Genomic DNA, 14,905 nt, shown 5'->3' with positions numbered 1-14,905 from the left:
ACTACTACAATTACAAATTTTAACTGAGCTAAACAAATAAAAAAAATTGTACATATCAAAAATAAAGTATAACAAAAAAAATAGAAGACAAGAATTCATATAAGTAAAAAATAAAGATTTCATAAAAAATAATTATATACACAAAAGATGTGAGTATTAAAGAAATTACGAAAAAAAATAAAGCACAAAGTAAGTAAAAACTAACTATAATAATTATATAACAAAATAATATTTATAACCCAAAATAATATTAAATAAATCATGAGTAATTTATCAAATATTTTTTATACATATTTATAACGCAAAGTAACTTAGCGTGAGCCCAAATATTTTCTGGATCCTAAAAAAAACCCAATATAATAATCACTATCAATAACGCATTTTTCTTCGTCAATTGATTAATTGTACTTAATCCTGATTAATTGTACTTCATCCTCATACATCACGCTCTGCACTTATATGTTACATAACTTGAGTAAAACATGTTATTATTACCAAAAAATTGAGAGACTAATTTAAATAAATAAGTATATAAATATACGTATTAGCAATTTAAAATTTTATTTAAATATATGTTCTAAATATTCGAATGACTTAATTAAAGTAAAAACTTAAAGTTTAACTAGAACATAAATTCTATTTAATTCAAATTATATTATATTAGATCAACATAATTTAAAAACTAAATTTAAAATAGCACGGTACAAATCAAGCATTTGTATAAAATTTATTTATGTGCGTTTTTTGGTGTACAATAAATATGGATAAAACCTGAATTCTTAAGCCACGAAATAGCATAGAATATAGACGAGGACTTAATAAGTTCCTAGACTTTGCGTTTGCGAATGCATCATCGGATAACATGATAAAGTGTCAATGCCCTCAATGTAGGTTTCAATTTATGCAAACAAGAGAGGATGCATACGACCACCTGTTGATGAAGTCGTTTCCCGCTGGCTATACTTTGTGGTTGCATCATGGTGAGAAACCAGGTGAGGAAAGCTCTACTTGCACACCGATAGTTGAGAACCCTACCCCCGAGGTGAATCCATATATTCAAATGGTACACGATGCATTTAACTTCACAATGCCTCCTGGAAGTGAGGAGACCACAACAGCGGATCCTGTAGAAAACGATGATATAGAGTTGCCGTACTTGGACGATGGTCCAAGTCGTGATGCACAGGATTTTGCCGATCTTCTTGCGGATGGAGCGGAGGAGTTATATCCCGGCTGCCCGAAATACTCAAAATTATCTTTCCTAGTGAAGCTTTATCACATTAAGTGTATGTGTGGTGTGAGTTACAAGGCTATGTCGATGATTCTGGACTTATTGCGGGATGCATTTGAGCAAGCCAAATTCCCGTCAACTTTGTATGAAGCAAAGAAAACTATCCGAAAGTTAGGGATTGAGTACAAAAAGGTAGATGCATGCCCGAATGATTGCATGTTGTATCGGGGTGAGGATGAGAACGTGATGAAATGCAAGAAGTGTAGGACTTCACGATGGAAGCAGAAGACGCGAAAGGGTTCCGTTACGAAACTAAAAATACCTGTCAGAAAAAATGGAAAGCCTCTCCCAGCGAAGACTCTCCATTACTTTCCTCTTATACCACGACTGCAACGGTTATTCATGTGTAGCAAAACTTCATTTGACATGTTATGGCATAAAAAGGCAGATAATAACGATGGGTACCTAAGGCATCCAAGGGACGCTGAAGCATGGAAAGACTTTGATGCAAAGTATCCCGACTTTTCCAACGATGCTCGCAGTGTTCGCTTAGCCTTAGCAAGTGACGGTTTTAATCCTTTCAGAAATATGAGTACCACGTATTCCATTTGGCCTGTGATTCTTATTCCGTACAATCTTCCTCCTTGGCTATGCATAAAACAGACATCTTTTATTCTATCTATGATTATTCCTGGTCCTGAAATGCCGGGTAACGACATTGATATTTTTTTGGAGCCCCTGGTGGATGAGTTGAAGCAACTCTGGGATGGCGTTGAAACTTATGATGCTAATAAGGGAACCACTTTCAAGATGCGTGCGGCGCTAATGTGGACTATTAGCGATTTACCAGGGTTGGGAAATTTATCTGGGTGGAAACGTACAGTGGGTTAGCTTGTCCCACGTGTAACGTGACGCTAAGGCTCAGCGACTAACATTCAGTCGAAAATGGTGTTACACGGGCCATCGCTGCTTCTTGAATCAGGGCCATAAATATAGAGTAGACAGGAAAAGATTTGACGGACAAGTTGAAAGCAGAGATCCACCGATGAAGTATTATGAAACAGATGTTTTAAGGCAGCAGTCTAACTTGCAAGTATCGTTTGGGAAGAACCAAACTCTGACAGCCAAAAGAAGACGCATTGGTGAAGATGCAGATCAAGATGACTCGGTTTGGAAAAAGTGGAGTGTGTTCTTTGAACTCCCGTACTGGAAGGATCACATGCTGCATCATAACCTTGACGTGATGCACATAGAGAAGAACATTTGTGACAATCGGGTCTACACTATTTTAAACGACAGCGTCAAATCAAAAGATAATCTTAAAGCTCGCAAAGATTTACAAAGCATGGGCATAAGGCCTGAATTGTGGCCGGACGAAGGTGGTAAATATCGTTCAGCAATCTTCACAATGTCGAATCCACAGAAGGATGTATTCCTGAAGACTCTACAGAACGTGGTCTTTCCAGATGGTTACTCAAGCAATATTGCTCGTTGTGTTGACATCCGACAACGCAAGTTGTATGGGTTGAAGAGTCACGACTGCCACATTCTAATGGAACAATTACTTCCAATTTTGGTGAAAAATGCATTGCCAAGTCCGGTATCGAATGTGATTGCTTCTCTGTCCTCATTTTTCCTAGAACTCTGTGGAAAAGTTGTAAATCCTATGCAGCTTGGTGCCCTTCAGGATCATGTTGTGCAAACTCTGTGTCTGATGGAAATGATATTTCCTCCATCCTTCTTCATTGTCATGGTTCACCTTACGGTGCACCTAGTTGATGAACTAAAAATTGGTGGCCCAGTACATTATCGGTGGATGTATCCAATAGAAAGGTTAGCGTGCTAATAAACGCATTTAAGAATTCTGTTTCCAATTTTGTTACGTATATACTAAACGTTATGTCGTATTTATGTAAAAGGTACTTGGGACGATTGAAGCAATACGTACGTAACAGGGCACAAGCTGAAGGCTCAATTGCGGAGGGCTATTTATCCGAGGAGATTTTGACATTCTGCTCCAAATATTTGGATAATACTGAGACTAGAATCAACCGTCCAGCGCGAGTTGATGATCGACCTGTTGATATTACAAACAATACTGGATGTACTATGTTCCCTGTAATTGGAAAAGCTTCAGGGGCTGTCTCACATTTTGCACTGACCCCAATGGAAAGAGATTAGGTACATCGTCATGTGCTAGTCAATTGCGAGGCCGTCGCTCCATTTATTGAGTAAGTATGCACATCACATCATTAAGCACGATTATAACTAATTTCAAACACTTAGTCGTTGGACTAATTTCTTGTTATGTCGTAAATTAAATTTAGGTCAGAAACCAAGCGAAAATTACGGGATCAAACAAGGTCGCACTCTAGGATAGATTGTGTTGTGCATGCAGAATTTCCTCGCCGGTTCAAACGTGAGGTTCGTAGAAATTTAAGCTGACCAACTTATTTGTGTCCTAGAATTATTTCTTGTGAAATCCAATTTTCACTACGAACAACTCTATTTTATGGTGCTAGGTTCCAATGGACAGTACCGTACATTCGAAAGAAATGAAGTTACTGGCATGTGGTCCCATGCTTCAGGCGAGCCGGTTTGGGGCATACAACGTCAATAGGTACAAGTTTAGAACTATCACAAAGGAAGACGGGCTGAAAACACAAAATAGTGGAGTTTATGTCTCATCCAATATAAGAAGTTATGCCAGCATGCGTGACAACAGAGTGGCTGTTGGTAGTGTTCCATATTATGGAAAAATTGTGAACATCATCGAATTGAACTACAGTTGCCATTTCACAGTGGTTTTGTTCAAATGTATTTGGGCTGATACAACTACGAGAAGAGGAATGAAAGAAGACCATCTGGGCCTTACCAGCATTAATTTCGCTCGTCCAATTCACACCGGTGATCGAGAAGAGGATGAATCGTACATATTGTCATCAGAAGCTCAGCTCGTGTACTATGTACGTGATGAAGTAGATCAAGAATGGAGTGTAGTGGTTCATGTAAAACACGAGACTTGTATGATATGGGAGGAGAGAATGAGGATGTTGAAGCTGCTTTTTCTCCTCAGCCCGGGTTGAACATGTCAGCAGCAGGTGACATCAGTGATTTACAGTTGACAAGGAACGATGATATAGAAGACCCAGTAGCAGATGTTTCTGATAACATAGATTATGTGCAATAGTAAAAATATGGCAAAACATGTGCAGCATTTTTAGAGTATCTGTGTGTGTTTGATAAGCTTAACAATGTTTATGATGTACGCAGTTTGCTGGTTACATTACTATCTGTGTTTTCGTATTTGAATTAAGTTTTCATTTCAAGTTGATATTTATGAATGCCACCAGTTCCTCATTTTTTCCAACGATTTTTGCTTTTAAAAGTTAGTTGTTAAGGCTTTGTTGTTCTCATTATCATTGTTATTGTTCTTAACCTCCAATAAAGAAAATTATGACATCGAGTAAATTATCTTGAATTACAATATTGTTATCAGTGACAAATATAGTTAATATAAAATGGTGTTGTAACAGGAGAAATGAAAACGGAAGATTTCTCATCATGCTGTGCAGGCACAACATTCGCTAACAAAATGGCTTTGGCCTCTCCATTCTCTTCATTGGAACATGCAATTACGGTTGCCAGAGACATATGGTCCCGTAAGTTGAATGTTAGGTCTTGGTTGGAGGCTTTATCGGGTCGATCTTGTTCTAATGAATACTTGGAAACGGCGAACGAAGCTACTATAAAGGTATGTTCATTAGCTGTACCCTTAAACACTTGAGTTAAACATTATTTGGAAAATAAATATTTTAAGTTGCTATATGCTTATGACATTTAACCAGTGATAGTTGTTCCGTTCATGCTAAAATTTGTAGGAACTTCATGAATGGGGATCAAGGTACGAGGAGAAATTTGGATATGTTTTTGTGATATTTGTAGCTGGTAAGACATCTGAAGACATACTTGCTGAATTAAAGGTTGAAAATAAATTTCTAGCACAAAAAGTGAATTACAGAGACACAATATGCTTTACAAAATAGACCATCAACTATACATTTTATTATGGTGCAGATGCGCTTTAACAACTCGCATGGTGTTGAGTTGGAGATTGCTTCAAAAGAGGAATTGAAGTATATAGAACGTGCTATTAGAGAGCTTCTTTTCAATAAATCTGTCCAAACTACTGACGAAGGAGACGGTAATAGTTAAATTTGTATTTGTTAATTTTGAAAGTCCTCTTTCCATAATTCCAAAAATTTTTTTCCTTAATAACTAGAATGACTTAGAAGTATTCATTATCTTTTAAGTAAATTAATATGTTGTTGGTTGCATGTTCATATATTCAGTGTCACCTGAATATTCAGGCGAAATAGTTGCTGACACTCTAGATGGAGCAGACACTGATTCAGAAGATGATTTAGATACTATCTCCTCTGGTAGATATGACATCTCCAGGGATGTTGAGCTTAATAGGGTTCCAGAAGAAGACAATGAAACTTTAAACACCCAACACAGAGAAGATGTCGTACATGCTGCAAAAAAGGGTTTCGATCTGAACAAGTTGCCATGGTTTGGAGATGACTTATCAGATCCGTTATCACGTTCGTGCAGCGCTTTTTTGCCAGAGTATTTCTGGCCAGGTCAATACGATGTTGATGAGAAATTTTGACTCAAAACTTGTTTGTCTACTTTAGTAACTCTGATTTTTATGCTCTATTGAACTTTGTTTTGAGTTAGTGGCATCGGACGTCGTTTACTTGATTTTTATTGTACCAGTGGTTAAATACAAACTCAAAATGGCTGAGACTACAAGAGAAAACATGATTCGTAAATTTGGTTTTAGTTATTCATGTATAGATTTGTTTTTAAGTAATGAATTATTTTTTATGTAACACAAAATTGAAAATTTATTTAATGCATTAATTAAGTTGCAGTATTTGAACCTTATTTTTCCATTTAAAAAATAGCGAGGATTAAAACAATTATAAGAAGGCAATAATATTTATACAAAAAAAAAATTCAAGTTAAAAAAATATAGCAGCAGTTCCAAGAAAATCGCTGCAAAACGAATATCAATGTTTTCAGCAACTGGACATTTAGCAGGGGTTATATGAAAACCGCTGCAAAATGAGATTATTTAGCAGTGTCCCTTCAAACCGCTACAAAAATCGCTACAAAACGGTACATTTTGCAGCGGTTACCAAAAAAACACTGCAAAATATGATTATTTGGTAGCGTCTCCTAAAACCGCTACAAGAACTGCTGGCATATTGTATTTAGCAGCGGTTTAATAAATAACCGCCGCTATATGCCGATTTTCTTGTAGTGAGGCATCAATTAATGATTGATAATAATATAGAGATAAGGATAGTCCTCAATATAGTTTAAGAGGACTTCAGTCACAGATTTTATTTTCATTTTCACGTGTTTCTTTTCACTATAACAATTATAGCCTATTTAGCACTTTTTTTCATATATGAATATTTATAAAAAAAATGCTTTAAACAGCAATAACTATTAAGAAAAGTTCACAATTAGTTAGTTAGGTTAGTTATCAAAGTTCTATAGCTAACATAATTTTTTTCAATTAGTTATTTGATTTTGGTTAGTTAAAGCTTGTTTTTCTTGATTATTCTTGAAGAGGAATAAGATTCTATATATATATATATATATATATATATATATATATAACAATTATATTGCTCATTTAGCAATGTGAAATATACTAATTTTCATTCAGCTCAATTTTATTTTTTTTCTTTAACAAATATTTAATTCTGTTTTTAATTTTTTTTGTATTTTTTCACAGCTTATTTCTTAATCTGTGATACTATTTTTTTTTATTTTTGTTGCATCTTTTATAGTATCTAGAACTATTTTTTTTTCACTTTTAACCATGAAAATTACACTTTCTGCTTCAACAAAGAGAACATTTTCATCCATTACTAACAAGATTAACGATGATAGCTACTCTACTTATTATTATTCTTACCATTGAGAGTTTGAGCCTTGAAAGTCACCTTAATCCAACAAAATTTCCAAAACAATTTGCATATGATTCTGCAAAGAAGACCATCACAAAAATAGAAGAATTCAAGAATTGGCACCAGCGAGATAAGACTCTCACAACCTAGCTTGTCGATTCAATGACCAACTGTTTCAAGAACAGAATAATATACTTTTTTAGATTTCATGAAGTGTGGTACAAATTAAAATCGATGAATATTTTCAAGCTACTTCCTTTGCCCGTGTACAAAATCTCGAAAGCTAACTCAAATCATGTAAGAAAATTGGATCAGCCACTGACTTCCTTGCCAAGATCCGCAAGATCGTAGATTCTTTGTTTGCTGTGGGATATGAAGTACCAGAAGATGATCATCTTCAAGCTATCATAGATGGTCTCTTAGAGGAATATACAATGTATATCTCTTCAATCACCACAAACAAAGGGTTCTTTCGAGTAGTTGAGGCTGAGGCATTTCTTCTCACTTATGAGGAGATGCTTGAGTGATTTAAGAAATCAGAAACTGGATTGTCAGTAACTCACTATGTTCACAATTCACCATCAAATTTTGACTATGCTCGTGGCAATCCTAATAGGTGTGGTCGTGGTGCAAGAAATGGTCGTGGCGGAGGATGTTTTGGATACAATAACAACAATAATTCCCGAATGCAATGTCAATTATGTGGAAGATTGGGTCATGTGGTGTGAAATTGTTACCACAGATTTGATCACTCTTTCAACCCCAATTTTGGAAACAATTCTGCACAACAACAAATTCACTATTTGAATACACAACCACATCTACCTCCAGCTACCTTTCATCAACCCACTGCCTATCTAACTACTCTATCTTCATCATTGAGTGAAGCATCATGGATTGCAGATTCTGATGCAAGCCATCATCTGACCCTTCCAACCTACTTTCTTCCACTGCAAATAGCACTAATTCAGATCAAATCTTTGTAGATAATGGTATAGGTATTACAATCAAGAACTCTGGTTCTTTAATTTGATATGATAAATATGCTAATGTCACTTTTTGTTTAAAAACCTTGCTTCATGTCCCTCAAATCACACAAAATTTGCTAAGTGTGTCACGGTTTGCTACTGAAAATGGAATTTTCTTTGAATTTTGGCTTGATTATTCTATTATTCGTGATTAGGCTAATAAAGCTTATCTCCGACAAGCCGTACTAGAAATGGAATTTCTTCTTTTGATAACCTCAAAGTCTATAAATCTGTTTATGTGAAATTTACTCTGCTATGCACGTCTGATTTTTCTTCTGCTATTTCTTCTGACTTACATGCCGTTTCTGCTCATTCTTGTACTACTCCTGTAATTAGGAACTTAGGTACTAGTTTACCTAAATTTTGTTCTTTCAGTACCACATGTAATGAGAATAATAATACTATTTTATGGCACAAAAGACATGGTCACTATGCCATGAAAACTATGCATACAGCAATGAATAAACGCTTAATTCCTATCTCAAATTCTAGTTCTTCTTTGCAACACATGTGTGGAATTTGTCCATTGGCCAAAATGCATAAATTGCACTTTAATCAAACTAAAATGGTATATATCAACCCTTGCAATATGTATATGCAGATCTCTAGGGACTATCCCCAGTGGATTCAAAAATTGGTTTCAAATCTTATGCTTGCTTTGTGGATGATTTTTCAAAATTCACAGCTATTTTTCTACTACAGAATAAGTCTCAAACCTTATTAGCTTTTCAAAACAACAAGAAACTTATGGAGAAGCAAAATGGACATAGTATTAAAGCCCTACAAACAAATAAGCGTGGTGAGTTTATTTCTAAAGATTTTTCTGGTTTTCTTGCTGATGAAGGTATTCAACATAGAATGTCATGCTCTTACAAACATAACCAAAAAGGGAATGTGGAAAGAAAGCATAGGAATATAACAGAAATGGGTCTATCTTTATTAGCAACACAGTACAAGAAAGGCGTTGAGTACCATCAGATTTACCGTTGGAATGAATTTGATGGTATAAACGGCACTAGAAAATATTTACCGGCGAATTATTTTGTCCAACGCTAACTACCGGTGGATTCTGCGTCAAATTTTGCAATTAATACGACGAAAATAAGCGGTTGGTTACTGTCGAATTTTCCGATGGTAATTTTGGGACCATGTTTTGTTTTGTGGTGCCCATTTACCATCGGATTGTTCCGGTAAATTCGACCGTGTACAATTTTTTTCACAATTAGTAGTCAAATTAAAATTTTTTACAAGATTAGTGCACAAATTCTAAATACTAGAAATCAAGTAATGATTTTATTAAATATTAAGGATCTGAATATAATAAAAAGCCAAAGAAGTAAAATACAATAAAATAAATTAAATCTCTAAACCCTACGGATCTCGATAATCATCATCGTCGTCGTCTTTCCTCTGCTGAGGAGGCAGACTAGGTGTTGATGTCAGTGCCCCACCAGTAGCGCCGCCGCTAATATCAGCAACACTGCTGCCTCCAGCGCACATCTGCTCGTTGTATACCGCCATCTGGTCTCGCAAGCACTCTAGTCGCTCTAGTTTCTCCGTCACCTCCGACCTGATGGAAACGGTGTCTCCCACGTGTACAATAAGCTCATTGTACCTCTCATCAAACTGCTGAGCTTGTTGGTGAAGCTCTTGTATGAGCTTCTGTACCTATTTCCTCAAATCAACAACTTTTTGGGGATCGACAGGACTGGTGCAGAGGTAGAGGCAGATGAATCTGCCAATGTGGAGGTGCAGAGGCTGCTGTCCGATAACGATCCTAATCTGTAGAGCTTAGAGGCAGTCTTGTGCCAAACCCTATTAGGATCAACGACTGAAGCATCGAAGTCGGGTCGTCCCCACTAGGCTGAGATTGCTGGGTCGTGGCCTCTAATCTCTGCATGTAGTCCTCAAATGTAACAAATGTTGTGATTAGGATGACAGTTAATTGACTTTAAATTGAATATATTTCAAACTTAGAATTAATTAAAACTCACATAATGAGTCGCAGATCGTTCATCAGTAAATCTCTCCTTATTGGCTTCCAACGTATATGTATACTTAAATGTCTCCGCCAATGTCACCTCACGCTCCAATGTTTAGACTACATATATTGAAACCAACTAATAAAATAAATCAAATAATAATTTATTCAAGTAATAATTAAAAAAAAATTGGCAAACTATATACCACCCTGTTCTTCGTCTTCATGAAAGTTGCCGACACACTGGTATATTTCGACGACCTCAGCAAAGCCCTGTTAGTTCTGTTCATCAGATGACGACGCTTGAAACCCTTATCAGTACAAAAATGGATGTCCAGTTCCTTCCTAATATCTCAATGGAGCCAAATCGTGAGGTGGTCGCGCCCTTGACGAGTGTCCTGCATCATTTGCTGAAGTCACCTAGCTATTTGGTGGTTGTAGATCTTTCTGATCAAGATATCATGTTCTTTATCCCATATAAAGTTCTGTTGCACAAAGTAATTCAACAATATTAGTTAATTAGTCGAAATAAAATACAGTTAATTCAACAATATTGGGTTATTACCGCCCACTTCTAAATCCATCAATCTCTGGTCTCAGTATGGATCTTCGTGGAGCTCGGCCATGAGTTGTCGTACATGGACCTAATCACATTGGAGATCTCCTGTATACATGCATTGTTGTTTGGTGCAAAGCTATCAATGAAAAACTTAAGATTATCAAACATATAAAAGCACATAAAACTTAACAATTTCAAAATAGATTGCAGATAAAAGAGATTAAAATAGTACTCACGCTTGCATGTCATCTGGCCAAATCCTCATCCGTATGATAGACAGTGGTGGAGGGGCATCTGGCTGGGACGCATAGAGAAATCACCTACTACGATCTTTGTTGTTGGACTTGTAGAGGGAAGAGGGGGTGTAGCAGAAGGAGCAACATAGTTGGGGTTCGGAGCCATGATGAACTGCTGATCTGGTAGACCTACCTATGACATCACAGAGATCGACAGGGTAGACAAGGTAGTTGGGGTAGAAGGTGATGACTGAGAAGTCCCTAAGGTACCGGTGGAAACCCTCTCTCTACCATGGCCATAAGACCAACTCGTGACACCTCTGCAACCTGTCGTCATGTTTGTAAAGAGAATACCAATTAATACTAATAAGCATATATACAACACAAATCCTTCAACATTTATATTATTTCAAAAAATATTTTGACATAACCTCCCTTAAAATTGGACATATATCCACTTTTACGGTTCTCACAAAGCCAACCAACCTCAATCCACAACATCAATCAAAACTCAATTAAATTCATAACATTTTCATCTGAATATATTAACTTGTTTACACTATTGTATACATTTATAAAGGCATCATACATATTGATATTTAAATAAAAAAATATCATTATATGTAATGTTAATCATTATACATTTATTTGAAAATATAGGAAATTAAGTTAAATTTCACCAAGATTTAAAAAATAAGTGTTAATTATTGCCTTAAAAGAAATAATTTCTTCAATAACTATACATATGAATTAGAATAATCCTACAAATAATGCACTTTCATTGACATAGTAAATCAGTATAACCTAATACTTCAAATCTAACATATCTTAACAACTTAATTCCTCTAGCTAAAACTAAAAATTGAATCTAACTCGAGGATAATACTAATTAACAACTAAAACACAAATCAGAGATAGAGGCATATAGTCAAGCACTTGGTGTGCAAAAGCATCAAACAACAACAAATAACACTACCAAGTATTCGTTCAACATTAATTCACATAAATCAGCAGCAATGAGACAACAATCAACAACATATTTCATAAATTCGAAAGAAATTCAATCAATCCAGTCCAAACAAAGTCAATTCAAACTCAAGAAACATAATAGCATGTTGAACTATATGTAAACTACCAACAATTCTAATCAGAAAAATCTTAATCTTAATCTAAATCATCTAACCAGCAGGAAAAAAATGATAACCAATTCTACTTACTAACTAGAAATTAACATATAACTAAATCCTAAATTAACTTAAATAGAGAAAAAATTGACCATGCAACCTGAGCTTCAAACAGAGAAAGAAGAACTCAAGAGAGGGAGATGCAGTGGACAGCGATAGCTACTATTGTTGGAGCGTCAGCTGTGCTAGATGGCAAGACAAACAAAGAGGGAGAGAAGGAGTTACGGCTAACGTTGGGTTGCGAATGGGAGAGAATAAAGGAAGGGGATGGCTTTGGTGAGGGAGAGAGGAGGCGGCGAAAGGAAGCTGCAGAGACGTTGCCAGCGGCAGCGGGGCTAACAGAGCAGCAACGAGAAGAGACGGTTAAAGAGAGAGTGGAAAAAGAGAGGTTAGAGAGAGAGGAATTCGAAATGAAGAGGAAGAGGGTTTGCGCTTCAAATTTTAGGACTGGTTACCATCGGATTTACTGGCGGATAAATCAGACGGTAACACATTGCGGGTCACCAAAACACAGCGTTCCACTAAATGGGTTTATCGGCGGATAAATTCCACGCTACATTTCGCGCCTATTTTCCCCGTTTTCCCTCCAGTTATTACCTGCAAATTTACTGTCGGAAACAAAAATTCGCTGATAATGATTTGACCTGACGAATTTAACACATAAATTGTCCATAAATCTGCCGGAAAAGTTGACACTAATGTGCGACGCTAAATTTGACAGTAAACCTGACGGTATTCAATATTTTTCTTATATTGACAACATCTCTCCCTGTGCAATTTTGGAAAGATGCTTTCATTACATCTGTCTGTATAATCAATAGATTACCAATTAGTGTTCTTGACAATAAAATCCCCTATGAAATGTTATTTAATCAACTACCAGATTGTAAATTTTTTAAAGTTTTTGGATGTGTATGCTTCCCTTTCTTAAGACCATACAAAAATGTTAAGTTTGACTACAAATCTAAAATTTGTTTTTTTTTAAATATGATTTCAATCACGAAGGATATAAATGCATGGCTAAGAATGGCAAAGTTTACCTTGCTTGACATGTTACATTTATTGAAAATTTATTTTCTTATATTTCTATGTTCCATATTGCTTCCCTTTATCCTTCTTCAGATAATTTAGACCAAAATACAGATTTTACAAAATTTGAAATCATTACACCTATATCTCCTACTATCTCCGAAACACTAATAATACCACTTGACAACATTAGTACTCTTATTAAAACTACTTCTACAACCTCTCAAACATTAGAAACTTCACCTTTACCCTAAATCACCACACCCACTCCCAATAGCAGTCTAGAGATATGCTTACTTCCCATAACACCTTTCAACACACATTCCAAGATTACAAGGGCAAAATTAAAAATTTATCAACCAAAAACTCTTTTAACTCATTTTGTTGATCTAGTTTCTAATATTCCATCTACAATTAAGTAAGATCTAAATTGTTCTCATTGAAAAAGAGCTATGAATGCTGAGATCCAGGCTTTGAACAAGTGCCATAACTGAAATCTCACTGTACCTCCTTCAAATGCGACTGTTATAGGAAGCAAATGGATATTTGCAATTAAGAAAAATCAACAAGGTGACATTCTCAAGTACAAAGTTAGATTTGTTGCCAAAGAATTCTACCAAAAAAAGGGATGAATTATGAGTAAATTTATTCACCAATAATCAGACCAACTACTATAAAAGTTATAGTAACTATTGCAGTGTCACTGGGCTGGCCATTAAGACAATTTGACTTTGATAATGTCTTTTTGAATGACAAGCTCAAAAAAATATCTATAAAGCCCGACCTTAAGAATATGAGAACGACAATACCAACCTGGTTTGTAAGTTAAATAAAGCCATATATATCTTGAAACAAGCACCTCGTGCTTGGTTTCAAGACATTGGCAGACACTCTTTAGATATTTGATTTTAAGAACACAAAGTCAGATGTTTTACTATTTGTTAAACATAATTTATCATATGTTGTTTATTTATTAGTTTATGTAGATGACATAATAGTAACAGAGAATAATTCGAAAGAAATTGAATTTTTGATAGCTCAATTGAATGAAAAATTTTTCTTAAAGAATCTTAGCTTGTTTAATTTTTTTTCCTGGGATTTATAGTCACTTATCTTCTTAAAAGGGACCTCATGGTATCTCAAACAAAATATACAAAAAAACTATTGGTTAAGTCTGGAATGGATAATTCTAAACCTTTACCAGCTCCTATGACTTTAGATTTTAAATTATTCTCCAATGATTCTGAACTTTTTGACAATCCAACAACATATAGATCTGTAGTTAGAGCATTGCAATACTTAACAATGATAAGGTTGGATATTACATTTGCAGTCAATCATATCTCTCAATATAATCTAACTCTTTTATACTGAAAAAGTGTCAAAAGAATTCTCAGATATGTGAAAGGTATAGTGAAAAATGAAATTGTGTTTAGTAAGTACACTAACTTTCGAATTCTTTCCTTTGCAGATGCAGATTGGGGTGGAGACTTTGGAGATCGAAAGTCAATCAATGGTTTCTGCATCTATTTAGGCAAAAATCTCATATCTTGAAAGAGTAATAAGCAAACTAAAGTTAGCAGGAGCAGCATTAATGCTGAATATCAGTCTATGTGTGCAGCCCAAACTAAAATCATGTCCATTCAACAACTCTTGGGTGAATTGCA

The 14,905-nt window shown here is 35.4% G+C and overlaps 1 protein-coding gene across 1 annotated transcript; it reads left to right on the top strand.

The window, feature by feature from the left end:
• Nucleotides 1-901: 901 nt before the first annotated feature.
• LOC130965651 (uncharacterized) lies at nt 902-4,317 on the top strand. Its single transcript, XM_057890413.1, has 4 exons — nt 902-2,113; nt 2,214-3,064; nt 3,151-3,349; nt 3,754-4,317. Exons 1-4 carry the CDS (start codon nt 902-904, stop codon nt 4,315-4,317), a joined length of 2,826 nt encoding a protein of 941 aa, XP_057746396.1.
• The last annotated feature ends 10,588 nt before the right edge of the window (nt 4,318-14,905 follow it).

This window comes from Arachis stenosperma, chromosome 3, assembly GCF_014773155.1.
Source record: "Arachis stenosperma cultivar V10309 chromosome 3, arast.V10309.gnm1.PFL2, whole genome shotgun sequence".
Lineage (NCBI taxonomy): Eukaryota > Viridiplantae > Streptophyta > Magnoliopsida > Fabales > Fabaceae > Arachis > Arachis stenosperma.
This window is presented reverse-complemented; position numbering and strand designations above follow the sequence as displayed.